Raw genomic sequence first — 19,195 nt, 5'->3', positions numbered from 1 at the left:
TATGTACATATGTATTAAATACCTAAATTATATCAGAATCGAGGTCGTTAACATAGCTGATTCATTTCTGATTTATCGTATCGCCAAACAGGCCTTCTCTCTTCCTGACTTTACTCGGCTCCAACTCGGCACCTGTTGAACCGATGCTCCGAACCATTAACTGAGAAATTAATTTTTAAGTTTGCCTACGGTCTCATCGATCCCAACGATAGGAGGAACGTATAAAAATCCTTCCTAGTAATAAAACCTGATAAGGAGAATATAATGAGAGGAGATCGTTTTGAACGTTATTACATTATATTAACCCTCTTTGTTCAGCAAACCTTTTTCGGGTCATCGACGACTAAGATATATATATATATATATATATATATATATCTTCAACGTAATTTATTATCTATCGAACAGTTTCAGATATTGGAACTGAAAAAAGAAAGCTCATGTTTACGAAGATTTTTACGTTTTAAATTGATTTATATAAATTAATTTAAATGTATGCAGATAGAAAGAGCGAGAGAGAGAGAGAGAGAGAGAGAGAGAGAGAGGGATAATAAAATTCAAAAAGATTTCTCAGAGGAGAAAAATAAAATTGAAACTTCCTTCCTCTGATCGATAAGAAAACAGTTTGACAAACAAGCATTCGAAAAAGTTTTCTCATGTGAATAATCGTGAAACTAGAAAAGTCCAAAGTTGACTAATGTTTTTTTCCATGTTCATTCGTGTGTTCCAGGGAGCTTTCGAGCTTTCAACCTTATGTCTGGCGCTAGCGTCTAGCTCGATACTTGGTATCACCATCGGATGGCGCCAGTCGTCCTCGTTCTTGCTACTCTTATCGACTTTACTGCACCAAATGACCCTGCGACTGGTCACACACAAATGTAAGCACGTAAAGAGAAAGAGAGAAAGAAAGAGAGAGAGAGAGAGAGATAAAAACTGTTGGATATATAGGAAGACCCGAAAATACAGATACAAGAAGTTCATGCCAAGCAGGTCGAGTAGTCATTGAGGTCGAATTTCGCAAAAGTCGAAAACACTTTGGAGAGAAATGGAGAAGGATAAAGACGAATGTTTAAAAGGAATGGAAAGGTAAAAGAAAGGATCAAAGCTTTTTTTGTGAGTTCTGTCCGATTGAATTTAGAAAAAGACGAGAAGAAAAATATGAGTTCGTCAGCCTTAAACTTGAAGTCTTTTCGAAGGAGTATTGTGACTGAAGGGTGACGAAAATAGCAAAGACTTCAAAAAAAGAAATAGAAATACAAAGAGAGAAAGAGAGAGAGAGAGAGAAAGAGAGAGAGAGAAAGTGAAAAAGAAGAGAAGAAAAAGAAGAAACGAAAGAGAAGAAAGAAAACTGTGTGTGAGAGAGAAAGAGAGAAAGAAGAGATAGAGAGAAAGAGAAAGACTTTGACTACCCTACGTGACTACTTGACTCAGCAGTCTCTTTCTGTAGGAAGAACTCATCTTTCTCTGTGTTTACTTCTCTCAAAAACTCCGACCCCCTCGGATCCTTTCGTTCTAGTTTCTTCCTTCTTAAAGATAGCAATTAAAACTTGCAGACACGGAAGACGATGACAACGACAACGACAACAACGATGACGACGATGACTACGACGACGACGACGACGACTGAGGAATGAAGCGGACGATCTTGAATAACCGCGATGTATGTATGAAAAAAAAAGAGAGAGAAAGAGAAAGAGAGAGAGAGAGAGAAAGAGAGACAAATAGAATGAAAGAAAGAAAGAAAAATTTGTGATTACTTTTTATCAAAAAGATTTTTGAAAAGTATTCTCGACAAAGAATTCACGATTTCAAAGTATAATAATAATCGCGCTTGCAGTTGGTTATCGAAACGAAAATAGAAACAAAGATGACTCTTCGAGTGTCTATGAATAAATAAACGGTACAGGAAAACGTGTGGGATCAACAAAAAGCTTTCTACGAGCTTCTAATTTTACGAATATATCGAGATCAACGTTGTTCTCCCACTTCTTGCATTCCCCACTCTAAAGTCCTCTTCTATCTATCTATCAATTTCTCTCTCTCTCTCTCTCTCTCTCTTTCTGCAAATATACTTCCAACGGCATTTCCATCCACGACTCGTCGATGAAGATTCGGAATCGATCGACCGGCTAATAATCGTTGAACATTTCCCGCGAAACTCGTCAGCATACTTGCATAGCTCATCCAAAACCTTCTCTTCGAGAGAGAGAGAGAGAGAGAGAGAGAGAGAGAGAGAGAGAGAGAGAGAGAGAGAATAGAGAAAATTGGGACGAAATATTTCATCTTCTCTTTGTTTAACTGCATGAGAAAATTCTGAATGGCAGAAACGTGATGTTTATATACACGAGCGAGGGATTCAGTGTAATAATTCGTACACTCGAGAAATTTCAAGAACGAATATTTTCCATGGTAATGGCCTATGCCACTAACTTTAATTAACGACCATCGAAAAAGATTTTTATACTATATACCGATTAATTTTAACTCGTTTCTATAAAACAAATTCGAAAGGGAAACAAGATTTATCATCAAGTACGATCTTCTTTTTGAAATATTTTTACATATCGATGAAATAATGAAAATACAAAAAGTATTGTCAATTAAATAATAATTATTGATTCGATGAAATATGTATTAATATTACGTTGATAATCTTTGACCATTGAAAAATATTATTCCATTATTAAATGATATAATTATATCATTATATACGTATTTATATATATTCGAGCGATTAAAAATATAAAATTTCGTTTTATCGTATCAGCGAATTAAAAGAATTTTTTTCCTGATCACCTTTGCGATCGAACGAATCACAAAGAGGCCCGTATAACAACGTCGAATAAAAAAGTCCGGGAAGATCGATAAACTGGTAAAGCTCGTTCGATGTGAAACACAAGGAACAAGTTTACTGGAAACGAAGAGAATACCAGCCAGCGGTTCTTTGTTCTTATTTTTACAATGGTAGGCAACTGCATGACGACGCACTCGAGGGTTAACGACGTACGCATTCATACATGACGCGTATTCATCGTTAAGCGTCAGGAAAGCTCCGTTGAGAGAAAGAACACGAAATAAAGAGAGAGAAAGAGAAAGAGAGAGAGAGAGAGAGAGAGAGAAACTGACACGCACGCATGAACGTGGAAAATGTGTCGCGAATTGTAACTCGAGCGCGGATCGATGAATATATTTCGAGAGTAACTCGCTCAGGGGCAGAGGAGGGTGAAAAGGTGGAGAAGGTAGTATATGAATTGCACGAGCGTTCGTAGAGCGCTGCCTGCGGTCTTATGCCAATTCCACATTCAACAACGACATTACAACCAGCAATTCTACTACGTGTTCCTTTTCCCTTTGCTTTTGTTTTCTCTTCAAAGAGACATCGTACATCGTACGATAGACACTACCATTAGAATAATAATAATATAATGATAATAATATAACATAAAAGTATATACTTAACATAAAATATATTTAATATAACCAATGATCCTAATCCTTCTATTTAATAAAATTATTATATAATTTATGATAGAAAGAATATACGAAGAAAACAAAATTAAATAAAATACTGATGAAATTTCCTATTTATTAATGATTATCAATTTTGTTCATTCAATATGTATATTTACTATAAATACGATATTATTAATGTTACGAAGGAAAACATAATGAATATTGGATCAACAAATTTATAACGATCTAATTAAATTCTCCACTTGTTGTATATTATCGGACTTATTTATTCGGTATTAATATTTAGAAATAATTTTATTGATAATAAAACGATAGAAAGAGAGAGAGAGAGAGAGAGAAAGATTATTTTACGTATCAAATGAAAAATTTTATTACGTTTCAATATGATAATATAACTATGTCCAGAAAAGAAGTTTGTAAAAATGTAAAAAATTTCCTTTACGATTTGCTATTATTGTACGCTACTGTAGAAAGAGAATGCGCCAGACCGCAGAACGCAAGCGCGCGTGCCGAAAGAATGTGCAATGTGCATGCAGCTCTTGGTATTCGCAAGCTACGATGCATCGACCCAATAGTTGCACGTGTTTCTACATAACCCTGGAAAAACTATCCAATTGTTCGTTGTTGTTGCAATGCACTAAACTATTCAACGTTTACGATCTTCCTTCTCTTTCTAAGAACTTTTAAGTAACACATAAAAATCGATGAAACTTTCGTTGAAATTTTCTTCTTTTCTCTTTCTTTTTTTTTTGTTCTTCTTTACGTGGTACGCTTTCGCGAGTTGAGTTGAAAAAGTCAAGTAGGTACAGGTCAGTGATAGTCAGACTGTAGTCCTTTTGATACACGCGACCGAGTTAAGTAGTTACGGTCAATGACAGGTGGCCGTGTCGTTATTAAGTAGATACGGTGGGCCATGGTCAAACCGATCTCATTGAGGATTTTACTTTCGAAATACTTTCTTTTTCTTTTTATACCTACAAATCTCGTTCTAAAAAAAAAAAAGAAAAAATCACAGGATATAAGAAGATTATACTGTCTCAAATAAGTATAAGTCTTATTGATAATTTTATATTAAATAATAATATAAATAATTTTATATTAAACGAAGACGAATATTCCGAAATCGAATGTCCGTCGACGAGCTCATAAATCTTTGTTATAGAAAATATCAGAATGTAATAAAGTTATGAATAAATTTAACGTAGTACGACGATGGATTACATTGTTGCTTGTTTATTTTAAAAATGATAAACGTATAAGATATTGTTTATTTTTTTGGTATAAAAAAAAAAAAAAAAAAAAAAAAACCAAAAACAAAGAACAATATATTTAATGATAACGAAATAAAATCTCGTGTATAAATGATGAATAAATAGAATAAGTAGCCCAGTTATAGCGACCTCGGTATAGCGAAACGCAAATAAAGGGTAGATTTAGATCGATGTTCTATATATTCACAGATAAACCAGGCACCGCTACTCTAGCCTCCTCTATCGGATAGTTACGTTATCAGGTGAGAGCCATCGACTAAGGTGAACTTTCAACGAGGAAAAGTAGTCACCCTTCTCCCCTACAAGGAGTTCCTTTTCGAACCGTTAATGATAAGGTGGTTACGGTTAATTGGTACTTTTGAATCTCTTCAAAGTGTTAATTGCCAATTTGTCCGGCCGTAAGGGTTTCGCACTTACTTCGCTTCTCCTCGATATCTTCAAATTATGCGGCGGAACGTTGCGCAAGGGGTAGTTTCGTCTATGTAGTGGTCACAAGTAGGACAGTCACGACGATCTATCGAGAAGACAAAATCGAAGCTCTCGGTGAAAGAGATTTCATTGATGTCAAAATTTTATCTTAAAAAAAAAAATATATATATATATATATTATATATATATATGTGTGTATAAATAACGTAAGGAGGATCATTCTAGTAGGATAAAATTCTCGATAAAAAAAAAAAAAGAAAAAAAGAGAAAAATTAAAAAAATAAAAGGAAATAGAGAAAAAGAAGAAACAACAGATAAAACGTCTTTCATAGAACTTAGATCATGGTATATACCAAATGTAAGAAGAAAACTACTAGTATATCCAACGATAACACTGTGGGATATTGGTGGATCCCTGTTTCCACAATGGTTGATACTACTGCCTCCACTTTCAAGTTTCATACCTCGTACAGATACTCGAACGGTCGGTAACGAAGCATCCGTGGTACATTGCTAGGTTGCTGCTAGATATTCAGAGATGCCGCTTTGTCGTTTACATCAATCTCTACAACACCCTACAACCCTCTAAGATTTATTTTTTATCAAAATATTTTTCTCAAATAAATTCGATCGGCCAAATGAAAATGTTAAACAAGTATATCCCTTGCAAATACGAATTTTCAAACAGCATAACACTTTTTTTAAAAATATTTAACAACGTTCAATCCTATGACAATAATAATCCTAAAGAACAACAACGAACGATGACAAAATTAATTATATTTATATTTCTATAATTTTCTTTTGATACAAACAATTTAAGTGTTTTACAAACGTACCAATCAAATTACTTTCAACTTTTTTTTTATCGATAAGATTTACGAAACTTATTCGAGCAATCACGATTGTACACGTTTAATCGAGATAAGGAATCTTCCAAGTTGAAAATGTAATAAAAAGAGAAACGCACGTTCGTAGTTACCTACCCCAAACAAACGATCGTCCATTAATGAAAGCAAATAGCAAACGTTTTGTCATAGTTATTTCAACGATACGATATATGAGCTATGAAAATCGAATACGTTTGCTATGACAAATGATAAACGGGGCTAACACGGGGTGCACGTGTCGTTGACAATTTGATACCTCGTCGTGTTAGTTCGCTCGTTGCTATTTTAATCGTTTGTTCTCGCGAGATCCTTTCTAAAGGACTCTAAATCTTTCTTCTTCAAAAATCATATATATCTATCTATCTATCTATCTAAATCTCTGTCTGTTAACTTGCGCTTGCTTGTGCTCGCGCGTTTACGTGCATTATACTATCGAAAAGAAGAAAAGTATATGCGCATGACAGGAAATTTTCCCCTTCTCTCGAGCCATCAAAAGAAAAAAAGAAAAAAAAGAAAAAAAGAAAAGAAAAGAAAAAACAATTTTCTGAACAACGTGCCAAGACCGATTTATTGCGTCACATGGAAAAATCATCCTCTCTACTTTCTTATTTCCACTAAGGTTTGCTATTATTTCTTAGTCGAATGACGTCACATAAATACTTTTTCGAGAAACCATGTGGATACTTGCTTCTCCTAATGTTCCTACGAAATTAGAACGAGACGATATATATATATATATATATATATATATATATATATATATATATATATATATATATATATATATGATACATTAGTGGTAACCATCATCACAAAACTGTCCTACTTATATTTTTTTTTTTCTATCACACACCATTTACCACGAAGTAAAATCAAAGAGAGAGAGAGAGAGACAGAAAAAAAAAGAATTTCTAGAAACGCTATTATTATTACAATACGTAGAAATGTTTTTTCGCGTTTTATAAAAAGAAGAAAGAAAGAAGGAAAGAAAAAAAAAAAAAAGAAAGAAAAAAACAAAAGAAAAAAAATTAAGGGAGAAGGAAAAGAACGAATCGAAATGACTTTTCGTAGGATTTCCTTTTTCCTTTTTCCCTTTTCCCCCTTTCCCTTTTTTCTTTTCTCTTCCTTTATTATTTTCTTTCTTTCTTTCCTTAAAAAACTAAAGGAACGTCGTCGTTTAGAATAACTCAGTGATAAAGAATGGCAGGCATTAAGTATTATACTTAATGTTCGCCGGAAGAATCGGAGAGACTCCACTCAAGATCCAATTAACTCTTAAGTGTATACATACGTATGTATGTATGTATGGATGTGTATGTGTATGTGTACATGTACGTTTACGTTTACGTTTATGTTTACATGTATGTATATCTATGTGACTATGTGCTTGGTTATGTGTATCTTGCCGTATAGATTCTATTGCCATTTAACGTCCAATGCGCCGTGCCATTACCGCATCGATAGTTTATTGCGTGGGGACACCTCCGGCTACGTGCTCATGCTTCGCCGTGTGTCCGAAGGCCGGTCAAGCCGATATTGGAAATCAATTAACCCGTGGCCGTGGAGCACCCGCACCACCTTCTTTGTCGGTTTTCCCTGCGAGTTTACATACGCTTCTCTCTTTATTCTCTCTCTCGCTCTCTCTCTATCGTTCTATCTCTCTATCTCTCTCGATCTATCTAACTATCTATGTACAAGTACGCGCGCGTTTTAACCGGCACGTGTCTCTATGTGTTGTTTATACAGATACGTACACACATTGAAAATATATATATCAAAGGTTCGAGTATCTTCCGCACGTTACGAACTTATATAAAGCATGCCCGTTACTTTATTTATAACTTCGATATATGTGTTATATAATATTCATTTAGATACTTTATACTGAACGAATCACGCGAACATTGCTAATATTTTGTCCCTTCTTTTTTTTTTTCTTCTTTTCTTTTCTTTTTATTATTATTATTTATTATTATTATTATTATTATTATTATTATTATTTTTATTATTATTATTATTATTATTACTTCTTAAATATACTTAACCTGAGATGTACTTCGTTCTTTAATAACGTTACGAGTTTATGAGTGTATTAATTAATATCAACGATTGAAATGATGAAAGAAAGATTTAGAAAGAAAAACATTTGATGATAAAAGAAATTATTGATATATCTTGCAATGAAAAATTCGACGATTTGAGATAGTTTTGTGAACATATATAGTATGATTTATGCGTGGGTCTAATCACTTAAATCACGTTTAACATAATCATCGAGAAAGGGAACGATTAAAAAATTTAATTTTCTCTATGCAAAATGAAAAAAATCGTTCGTTCTATGTAAAACAAAAGTCGTCGATTAATGTTCGTTCATTATTCGACAATGAGATTGGTATAAGGGTTCGACAATCCATGGATAAGGAAGGTGTAATTTTTTTCGTTCATCAATAAAATGCCATCACAGATTAATAACTCACTATCAGTCTGTATAGCTAAGATTTTTTTCTCTTAGGTTTAAAAATAAATAATTATGTAATACATTATATATCAAGTGTGTTACTTGAATTAACGTCGCTTCTTTTTTCGTTCTTGACGAACATAGAGCGATGGATAGGATAAAATTAGAAAAATAAAGAAAATAAAAAGAAGATATGAAGAAAGAAAAAGAAAACGATCCATTCGTAAGAAAAATAAAATGAAAGAAAATAATAATTTTCAACGATAGAACGACGAAGTATTAAAGTAGATATTGAAATATCAATTAATGTGTTTCACGATAATAATACGAAATTATTCATTTCGATTTCGATCGCTTAACGATCGATTATTATTTTATTCAATTCTCAGACTGAAATATTTAAGGATTTTTCGGTATTATGATGAGAGAATATGTTTGAGCTGCGTATAGAGACTCACGTATGGTGTTGTCGAAGATCCGAATATCTGGTATGTCGTTCCTCTGAAAAGCCATAGATGCCAGCTACCGCGGCCATACCTCAATCTCCGCGTGCTCCAGGAAACAGAATACCCAAACGAAGCTCATAACTTCTTCTGTCGATTTTTGTTTTTTTTTTTATTCGTACTTTCACAGTATCGTCGCATTCTTCCTATTCCTTTTCATTGAACGAAGAGAAAATAAAAAGAAACAAAAAGAAAAAGAAAAGAAGAGAGAGTAATATATATATTATATATATATATATATATATATATATATATATATATATATAATATAGAGTAAATATTTCTCAGTCTCTCCTCTTCGCTCGATCGGTTTACTCACGACGAAAGAGGGATGGAATGCGTTCCATAAACGACCTTGACCTCGTTTCCTTCGAAATAGATTTCTCGTTGAAGAAAACAGATCCTTTGCTCCTTGCTCTTTTATGTATCTTAAACTACAACGTCAAAGTTATCACATCTAACTTCTCTATATGTAGAAAAAAGAAAAAAAAAAAAAAAAAAAAAAACAATCTCGTCCTCAATTAGAAATTATTTTTCCATTTCTCTAATTAGATGTTTTAACAAATTACGTTTCCCCAAAAAGTTTCGAACGTTTTATCATCAAAGTATCAACAAACATTGTTTGTTATAAAATTATTATCTAACATTGTGTCTTCCTAATTTGGATTTTTTTATTTTTTATACAAAAAATTAATATTATCACCTAGTTACCTATAAGGTGTTTTAACGATAGAAAGTATTCTTTTATTCATAAAAACTACGATGGATTTTGATGAAGGGATAAAAGAGAGGGGGAGAGAGAGAAAGAAAGAGAGAGAAAGAGAGAGAGAGAGAGACAGAAAGAATAAGAGAAAAAGAGAGAATTAAAAATGTAAATGAATGCACAAAGAGTTCCTGGCAAGTAAAGTAAGAAAAGCTTATTGAATTGATTTATTTGTCTTTTTTACCGAGTACCCTACTAAAGGTTTTGATTTATTCAAGTAAACGGAACGATACTTTTATCGTCGAGCCGTCTCTTCTTTTCTCTTTTCTTTTTTCTTTTTTCTTTTTTCTCTTTCTCTCCCCCTCTCCCTCTCCCTCTCACTCCCTCCCGCTGTCTTTCTTTCTTTCCTCTCCTGATGTCATCCAACAAAGTTCTTCTTATTCTTATTCTCTTTCTCGCGACTTCGTGCTATTATTTTTATAACTTTTTCCCTACTTTTTTTCTCGCTTACTTTTTTTCTAACGGCATGTGTAACGATTCCACGTGTGCCATCACCGAGTGATACTATTTTTAGTCAAACCACAGTCTTGCGCATTTAACGTGTGAAAAAAAGGGAAGAAACTAAAAAAAAAAAGAAAAAAAAAAAAAAAAAAAAAAGAAAAGGAGGAGAAAAAATAACAATATATTTTTTATTATTTCCACCATCGAAAATGTTCACACGGGCAAAGAAGAGAGAAGGAATTAAAAAAAAAAAAAAAAACCTCCTTGAGGTTAAAAAAAAAAAAAGAAATTATCAATGAAATATTAATTACTCATTGAACGGTATATATTATAAGTTAGCTTCTACATTACAAAAGCATTAGTACAATAGTATCATTATTATTTCATAAAGGGCGTAAGAGTTAAAATATTATTTGGAAAACACAAACATAAATGGAAATGGTATACTTTGAAAAAAGTATCGTAAAACCACTAGCACTTTTAACGATCATATCGATTTATATATAGTTTATCTCGAAGGATTTTAAAACGGTGAAAAAAAATAGGGGAAGAAAGAGAGAGAGAGAGAGAGAGAGAGAGAGAGAGAGAGAGAGAGGGAGGGAGAGTTAGAAAAAAATGAAAAAAAAAGAAAAAAAGAAAAACAAGAAAAAGATAAAAGTCCAAAGCGCGTCGTCGATCGCGAACAGTCGCTAGCGAAGAAAATCGATACGAGATAGAAAGAGAGAGGGAAGGGGGAAGAGGGAGAGAGAGAAAGAGAGAAAAAAAAGCTGCATAACACGACGTAGCCGCGTATCGCGACGAGGTGTTGTCGCGCCAAACGGGAGTAAAATTCTGAGCACGCGCGGAAAACTGTTGTTTCTGTATTACGCACGAGAGAAAAATTAAAAAGAGAGAGAGAGAGAGAGAGAAAGAGAGAGAGAGAGAAAAAGAAATATCAAAAGTGTCACAAAAATAATGAAAAATTAACGAAAAGTCCCTAAAAAAAAGAGAGAGAGAGAGAGAGAGAGAAGAGAAAAAAAATTGATAAACAATACACGAAAGAATCGATCGAAAAATGTCGTCACTTCGTCGATCGAAATGGAAATCCTATTGTCGAGGTATTGCAAAGAAAAAAGAAAAAAGAAAAAAAAGAAAAAACAGTAATAGGAGCGGTAGGAAAGGGGAGGGACGTGAGATACCGCAGCAAGATGCGGAAAAATGACGCGAAGCGCTCGGTCGATATACCTCGTGGTCTTCGATCGTCCTCCTCTATCTCTTTCTCTTTTCATTTTCACATTAACACATATACATATACATGTATTCTCTCTCACGCAGAGACATTTATTTTTACAAACTTTGACTTTTCTCTTTCCTCTTCGATAGTAAACTTTGATCGGAATACGGTGCCAAATTGTAAAGAAAACGAATGCAATGGGAAAATAAAGTATATCCATCTAATGTCATTTTTATTAGTTCATCAATGCCAATATTTATTTTCACGATATATATTATGTATATATATGTGTGTGTGTGTGTGTATGTATGTATGTTATCCTCCTATGAAACTCTAACTTTCAATATAATTTATTCAATCGTTATGGAAATGTTTTATATGGTATTTTATGCAGTACTTGATTAGAATAGAAGTGTACCAGAAATTTGGTGATAAATTTAGATTGAATGAAAGTATGTCACAATCAGATGGTAAGTAAGGCATACATATTTTTGAATGCATAATTTATATCTTACGAATTGCACTTGAAGTATTTGGTATAGTTCATAGTGCAAATTATTATTTTAATTTCTAACAGTTCGTAATGGAAGATCCTACGAAATAATTTTTTTCTTTTTCAATTTTTAATATCGATACGAGAAAAAAGAAAAAAAAAAAGAAAAATGAAAAGAAAACAAAAATTAAATGGATCATTGAGCGTTCGAGGATTAAATAAATAGAAAATAATACGACGATTGTTTCCTTAGGAATAATACAAAAATAAATTTATAAATAAAAATGAGGAAATTTAATTGTCTTCGATAAAGAGTATCTCAAATAAATTATGACGACACGAACAAACGGTGGAATATATCTTTCGTAATTTGATATAGCGTTCATAAAGAGAGACAGAGAGAGAGACAGAGAGAGAGAGAGAGAGAGAGACTCTTAAGTACTTACTTACTTACAATAATTAACAGCAGTTTTCAAAGATAGGCCACGCGTATGAACGTTAGCTAGGAGAAGTTTAGTGCACTCGAAAGGCCGTCGTCTCTCCTCGTCGAGTACACGTCGTCACGGCTTCGCACTCGGATATATCATGCCATGTTTAAGAAGCCGAGGCCGAGTGTCTCATTAACGATAAACGATATACCCAAAACAACCCTTAAGTATCTCTATCACTACCCTTTTCCATGCGTTTCTATTCTAATGTAAAATTTACGTTTATATCGATTTAATGGATCGTCGAGCAAAGAAGAAGACGATCGAATGCTAATCGGTATTCTTGTTTCATTTTTTTTCCTCACTTTGTAAATAAAAAAAAATTTACAAAAAAAAAAAAAAAAAGAAAAAAAGAAAAAAAGAAACAATATCGTTTCATAGGAATCGTCATGAGTTTTCCCTTTTTCTTTTTTCTTTTAAGACATTTTTGTACAACGGAAGAAAATAATACTTATAAAATATTTTATAAACACGTAAATAATAAAATAACAAATTTTAATAATTCACGATGAAATGTTTCTAATAAAATAATTTCTAAGAAAATTTTCTATTATAATTCTGAATGATCGAAAGACGAATGAATTGAAAATTGATTACTTTCTCTTTTCATTAAATTCGACATTTTTATCGTCGAAATGTATGCCCAAAATATGATTGTAATAACGAGTTATGTTATTTTATTAAGAGAAAACCCATTGAAACAAACGGGTGTGATATTGAATCAATATGATGAAACGTACACACATATATGTATATATATACATCGTAAAATTGTCGAGTCTCTTGCTGCATTTTTCAACGGGATATAAAATATACGATATCCATAAAAAGCCTTTAGGACGAAAGCTCAAAAACCATTGTAACAAAAGCTTTTCGATAGAAACTGTATATAGGTGCGTATGTATATTTGCATGTACGTATGAGAGAAAAAGAGAGAGAGAGAGAGAGAGAGAGAGAGAGAGAGAGAGAGAGAGGGGGATGATCTTTAAAGGGACACGTTCGATATCAGTTGGCAATAATACTACTAAAAGCTATAAGTCAGAATAACTATGTCCTCGTGCGTACGTTCGATTGGCCGTGACACGTTTTCGTCCACGTTCTACGTATGTAATACGTACACGTTCACGCGCTACTTCGTCTTTCTATAATAAACGAAACTTATCGTTCGATTGACGTTTAAATTACGCATAAACTTGGAAATTCAAAGATTTCAAAGATAAAATCTTTTAGACGATAAAACGTCCGGTCAAACCAACCGAATGACCGATCGATCCATTAAATTCACCCTCGTATACCTAATTAAAAATTTATCGATTAATATTACACGTTTAGTAACACGTGTTACATACTAACAATGTTTCTTGCGATATGTATCTATATATATATATATATATATATATATATGATTTTATATTATATGATGATTTTATATTATATGTATTTAAGATGTAAAACGTATGAAATTTATAATGAAGTTATGGTATAAACGTATACAATTTAAAAAAAATATATATATATATATTTTTATTTCTCAAAAAAGAAAAAAAAAAAACAAAAAAAGAAAAAGAAAACAAGAGGAAAAAAAAAGGAATAGAAAACTCATCAATTTATAAAATAATGACTCACGTAAATCCACGTGTTCGTCGATCAATAATCTCGTTTGGTTAAATAAATTAAAAATGAATAAAAAATTACCGGATCCAACCTATGTTTCAACTTCTGGAAAGAACGTAATCGTATCCTTGGGTTGAAAAGAAAAAAAAAAAAAAAAAAAAAAAAGAGAAAAGAAAAGAAGGCAAAAGAAAGAGAAAAAAGAAAAACAAAAAGAAGAAAAATCAATTAAAAGGTATCAAAGTAAGAATAAAGAATGTATTCTATACTATTTTAGTGATCCAGAAAGTTAGTCATTGAACGTACCCTACCTACATTCTACGAATCGAGCGATAATGCGAGTACGCTTTGTCGAGCAAATTGTCGAGGACGAATTAATGCACCGCCGCGTTGCCCTGCCTGTCTGCTCGTTCTATCGCAATATGCAATTAATTTACGCCTCGTGAAGTTCTCCAATTTCTAGCCAAAGTCCTCTCAATGCTCTCTCTCTCTCTCTCTCTCTCTCTCTCTCTCTCTTTGTCTGTCTATATATATATATATATATATGTGTGTATGTTTGTGTATGTGCTTTTTTCTTGCTCATTTTTTTATAAGAACGATCTAAGAAAAGCTCGAAATTAGGTTGGCCAAGACCCATGATTTTTATATAAACACGTTTTAAAAATAAATATCCTTCAATACGATCGAATGATCCTACTTTTATCAGCATACGTATGTACATATATATATATATATATATTATTACTACTACCAGTATTACTATTAATACTAATAATAGTACTAATACGGTATAGTACACGAATTTTCCTGTGAATTCGACGAATTAAACGCGAGCCTTACTTCCAATAGATTTTGTCGAGCATATGATTTCCATTGTTCCTTCTCTAATTCCTCAACCATCCTTTTTCTTTTTTCCTCTCTCTTTCTCTCTCTCTCTCTCTCTCTCTCTCTCTCTATATATATATATATATATATATATATATATATATATATATTTATATGTCTCTGTACATCTGTCTGCCCGTCTGTCTTGCCTGTCTCCCTGTCTCTCTGTCTGTCTGTCTGTCTGTCTGTTTCTTTATGAGATACTAACATATACATAGTAAATGTATACACGCGTCATCGATTTCATCGTCGAGTTTTAATTAACGCAACTTCGAAAATGGCTTCGAAGCGCTCAATCGTAAGACGTAATTAACTTCCATTTCGTATTAACCTCGAGGTTCACCATACGTTTCTCTTCTATTCGTTTCGCTAACTCCGTTCACAGAAACCAATGCTCACAGGGACGTAAAGATGATTCTATTCGTACGATGAGTTTCCTAGATAATTAAACGCAGTTTTATTACTACTTCCTTCAAATGAAATGACATCGATTCGTTCGTTTCCTAATTTATATTTAATTTCTTCTTCTTTCTTTGCTATTTTTCCTTTTTTTTTCTTTTTTTTTTCCCCCTTTTTTTCCTTTTTTTCTTTTTCTTTTATTCATCATTGTCTTGTTCATTTTTATCGTACGAATTTAAGAATCTTTTATTACGAACCAATACTTTCAATTATATTTACTATTACACGTATATCACAAATTTAAAATAAATAACGTAGGAGCTATAAATTTTTCTCTAAAATGAAACTTTCTCTAAAAATAAGTTCTATTATTTCCACAGAGCAAACAATCTATATCTAGGAAATACATCATTCGCGTATAAAACAAAAAAAAAATATATATATATATAAAATTTAAACATTGACAAAATAAAACTTAAATTTACGTAGACATGAAACATTGAATCTATAATATATACTAGTTATATATATATATATTAAAATCAACAATGATATATATCAATAGTACATAATATATATCCCTCACCTTTAAAAAGAAAGAAAAAAGAAAAAAAAAAAAATAAAAATAAAGAAGAAAAAGAAACATTATCAAAGTATAAATCGAACCCTGACATATCTTCGTATTCACATCGGAAATAAAATAACGACAGGTAAATCAAGAAAAAGCACGCGAACCTATCGTAACGTCGTTGACACCATCATTTATCATAGATACATATATTACTCTATATTTTAAAAAGAAAAATATTATATACACATATAGTATATATATATATATATATAATATACATATATATTATCCTTTCGATTTCGTTCACTCGATAACGTCGTTTCTCTTTTTTTAAAAGAGAGGAAATAAAAGTAGAAATTTCTCGTTTTATCCTTAAAGCGTAGGCGTCGCTTTGAAAGGATCTCTAAAGTGTGCCTTTCAGGATTGCCATCGAAGCTGATACGATATGTGCCAACCGGTTAACTTCTTCTTAAGTAGAGTGGGTCTGGGCCTGTTGCAACGTTGGCAACGATTTCAAAGAATATATAGTTAAAATTGAAAGGGGCTTTAAATGCAACCCCTACTTTTCTCTCTTTCTCTCTCTCTCTCTCTCTCTCTCCCCCTCTCTGTCTCTCAGATATACATATATATATATATATGCATACACTCTTTTTCTTCTCCTTCTTTTTTATTGAGAATAGCCAAACGCTTGGCATTCTTGTTCTTGTTCTCGTACAGGTCGCTTCACACGTCAGTTAACGATTGCTATCCCTCGAGCAAACCATCGCGACGAAAGAGACGATGAAATAAGAGGAACAGAGTGATAATGGGCTCTTTGACCGGAAAGGAAGATCGAACTAAAGCAACGCAGACAGACAATGGAAACGGAAAAGGACGTTTATCGGAAACCGTGAAAAAAAAGAGGAGGAGAGAAAAAAAAAAGAAGAAAAAGAAGAAGAAGAAGAAGAAGAAGAAATGGAACGGGAAAAGGGACATATCGAATCGTTTTATTCGTTCATTTTTCTTTTTCTTTTTTCGTTTTTTGTTTTTTTTTTTTTCCTCCTTTCTTCTTCTTTTTTCTTTCTTTCCCTTTGCGAGAGACATCCAAACGGTTATACAATATCTTGTTAACTCGTTCATTTTCTTTCCTCATTTTCTTCTCTTCTTTTTTTTCTCTCTCTCTCCTTTTTCTCTATGAATAAATTCAAACAAACAGGTTTCTTCTGTATCTGTACTCACGCAGGTAAATGTATTTTTATATTATTTTGACAAAGTACATTTTTCTAATGACTTCTCTTTGTTCCTCTATTTTAATTTCAATTTTTCAATAATTAATATTGTAGCGAATTGAATATAAAAAAAAAAAAAAAAAAAAAAAAAAAAAAAAAAAAAAAAAGAAAAAAGACAGAACGACAAGAAGAAAACTTATCATTTTATTTATGTAGAAAAATATTACAGGGTTATATAGAAAATTGGATATATAATATTTAAGAGATATTAACGTTTGAAGAAAGTATTAAATGTGTAATGAAAAGATTTTATAGTGTTCGAAGGTGTACCGATAAAAAAAGAATATAGAAAAAAAATAAAATAAAATAAAATAAAAAATAAAACATTGCCTCTTCGCGAGCGTAAAAAAAAAAAAAAAAGAAAATAAATAAAAGATGCAATTTCATATAGAAATACCAATAAGGAAAAGTGAAGAGGACGGGGAAGAGGTGAGGGGTTGGTCGATGGAAGGCAAAAAAATGTCGTGATATGAATCAAGTCCTGTTATATATTTCGTGGACTTTCTAAAAGAACGTCATCGAAAAATATAATGAGTATCTATCTATACTCGACGATGCACTCTGACTCGAACTTTCTTCCCTTCGCTTCCTCTTAACTCGAAAGAAGATTTTTACGATGGGTCGACATTATCGATAGACACGGTTTTAAAGTCCAAGGTAAATAAATTTCTGAGAAGGGAAAAATAAAGAGGGACGGGTAATTAAATTTTTGTATACGTCATCTTCAATGTAGTGGACTACGTTGTAGTGGAGTACGTTGTCCACTACGTTCTGCATAGCCAAAGAAGAAGTGCATGAATTACGTTTTTAAAAACGACACGCGTCTCGCATTACTCAGAACAACTTCTCACCGATCGATATAGCGAAACATACGTCGCTAACGAACAAATAACTTGAGTACCTACGTCTCCTACTTTCTACCTAAGAAAAAAAGGAAAAAGGAAAACATAAAAGAAGAAAAAAGAGAAAGAAGAAGGAGGAGGGGGAAGAGGAGGAGAAAGAGAAAAAAAAACAGAAAAAAAAGGAAACGAAAGAATACAATTTCTCAACGTCCATCGAAAATAAATTTTTTTTTTTACTGCTTTCTCGTTACAACGATCGATAAATAGTCCTGACAATTTCTCGCCTCATTATCCCTACTGCACTTGCACTAATGTCTCTCTCTCTCTCTCTCTCTCTCTCTCTCTCTCTCTCTTTCTCTTTTTCTCTCTCCCTCGTACTAATCTCTACTAATTTGTTTCTCGACGATATCTATGATTTACTAAGCCATAACAATTCGCCTAAGCTACGATTTCTCATTAAATTATCTGACGAATTTTGACAATTACGCTTGATCATTATTACGAAGAAAATAATAAACGCGATATTTCTTTTTTTCTGCTTTTTTTCTTTTTTTTTTTTTATTTTTTCTTTTTCTTTTCCTTTTTCTTTTTTCTTCCCACTTAGACCATTTCATAACGATCATCTGCATTTGTATGAGAGAAAAAAGAAGTGTTCTATGAAAAGGAAACCGGGACATTCGAAGAAGGAAAGAGATAGAGAGATGGAGATAGAAGTAGAAGAAGAAGAAGAAGAAGAAGAAGAAGAAAAAAAGCGAAAGAGAAAAAGAAAAAGGGAAAAGAGATTGAAGTTCCTTTCACAAAAATCTTCATTTCAACTTTTTCGATTATCACGATAATTAAGTACCGATAACAATTTAAAATAATTATAAAAAGGGGACCAGCAATAATATGACCTGACATGATATTCTTTGTGAGTTAACCGTAATAATAGAAACACTGCTTAAAATTTCGAAATAAGAACGAATAAAAATCTAGCACTAGTAGATTTTACCTACCACTGTGACTTTCTTTGCTCGAGAGTATAATTGTTCTCGAGAAACGAATTGTTTCGTTCATATCCCGTACGCTATGCAACCGTTCCCTCTATAGTTCTTATTCTAGCGACGATTATGCGTTTGACGAACGAAATGCAAAGGAAAGAAAAAAAGGGAGAAAAAGAAAGAGAAAAAGAAAGAGATAAAGAGATAAAGATATAT

The 19,195-nt window shown here is 32.4% G+C and overlaps 1 protein-coding gene across 10 annotated transcripts in view; it reads right to left on the bottom strand.

Annotated features, from left to right (window-relative positions):
- Window positions 1–19,195, bottom strand: part of shaker (potassium voltage-gated channel protein Shaker) — a 142,028-nt gene that overhangs the window by 49,024 nt on the left and 73,809 nt on the right. Inside the window, exon 2 of one of the 10 annotated variants that reach the window (XM_035862188.2) lies at window positions 8,981–9,177. The exons of the other annotated variants lie outside the window; for them this stretch is intronic. Coding sequence (XP_035718081.1) covers window positions 8,981–9,057 — 77 coding nt within the window. The 5' untranslated portion in view covers window positions 9,058–9,177. The remainder of the gene's footprint in view (window positions 1–8,980; window positions 9,178–19,195) is intronic. 10 annotated transcript variants of the gene reach the window in all.

This window comes from Vespa mandarinia, chromosome 14, assembly GCF_050613455.1.
Source record: "Vespa mandarinia isolate Hongniang chromosome 14, ASM5061345v1, whole genome shotgun sequence".
Lineage (NCBI taxonomy): Eukaryota > Metazoa > Arthropoda > Insecta > Hymenoptera > Vespidae > Vespa > Vespa mandarinia.
The sequence above is the reverse complement of the archived record's forward strand: the minus strand, read 5'-3'. Positions and strand labels throughout refer to the sequence as shown.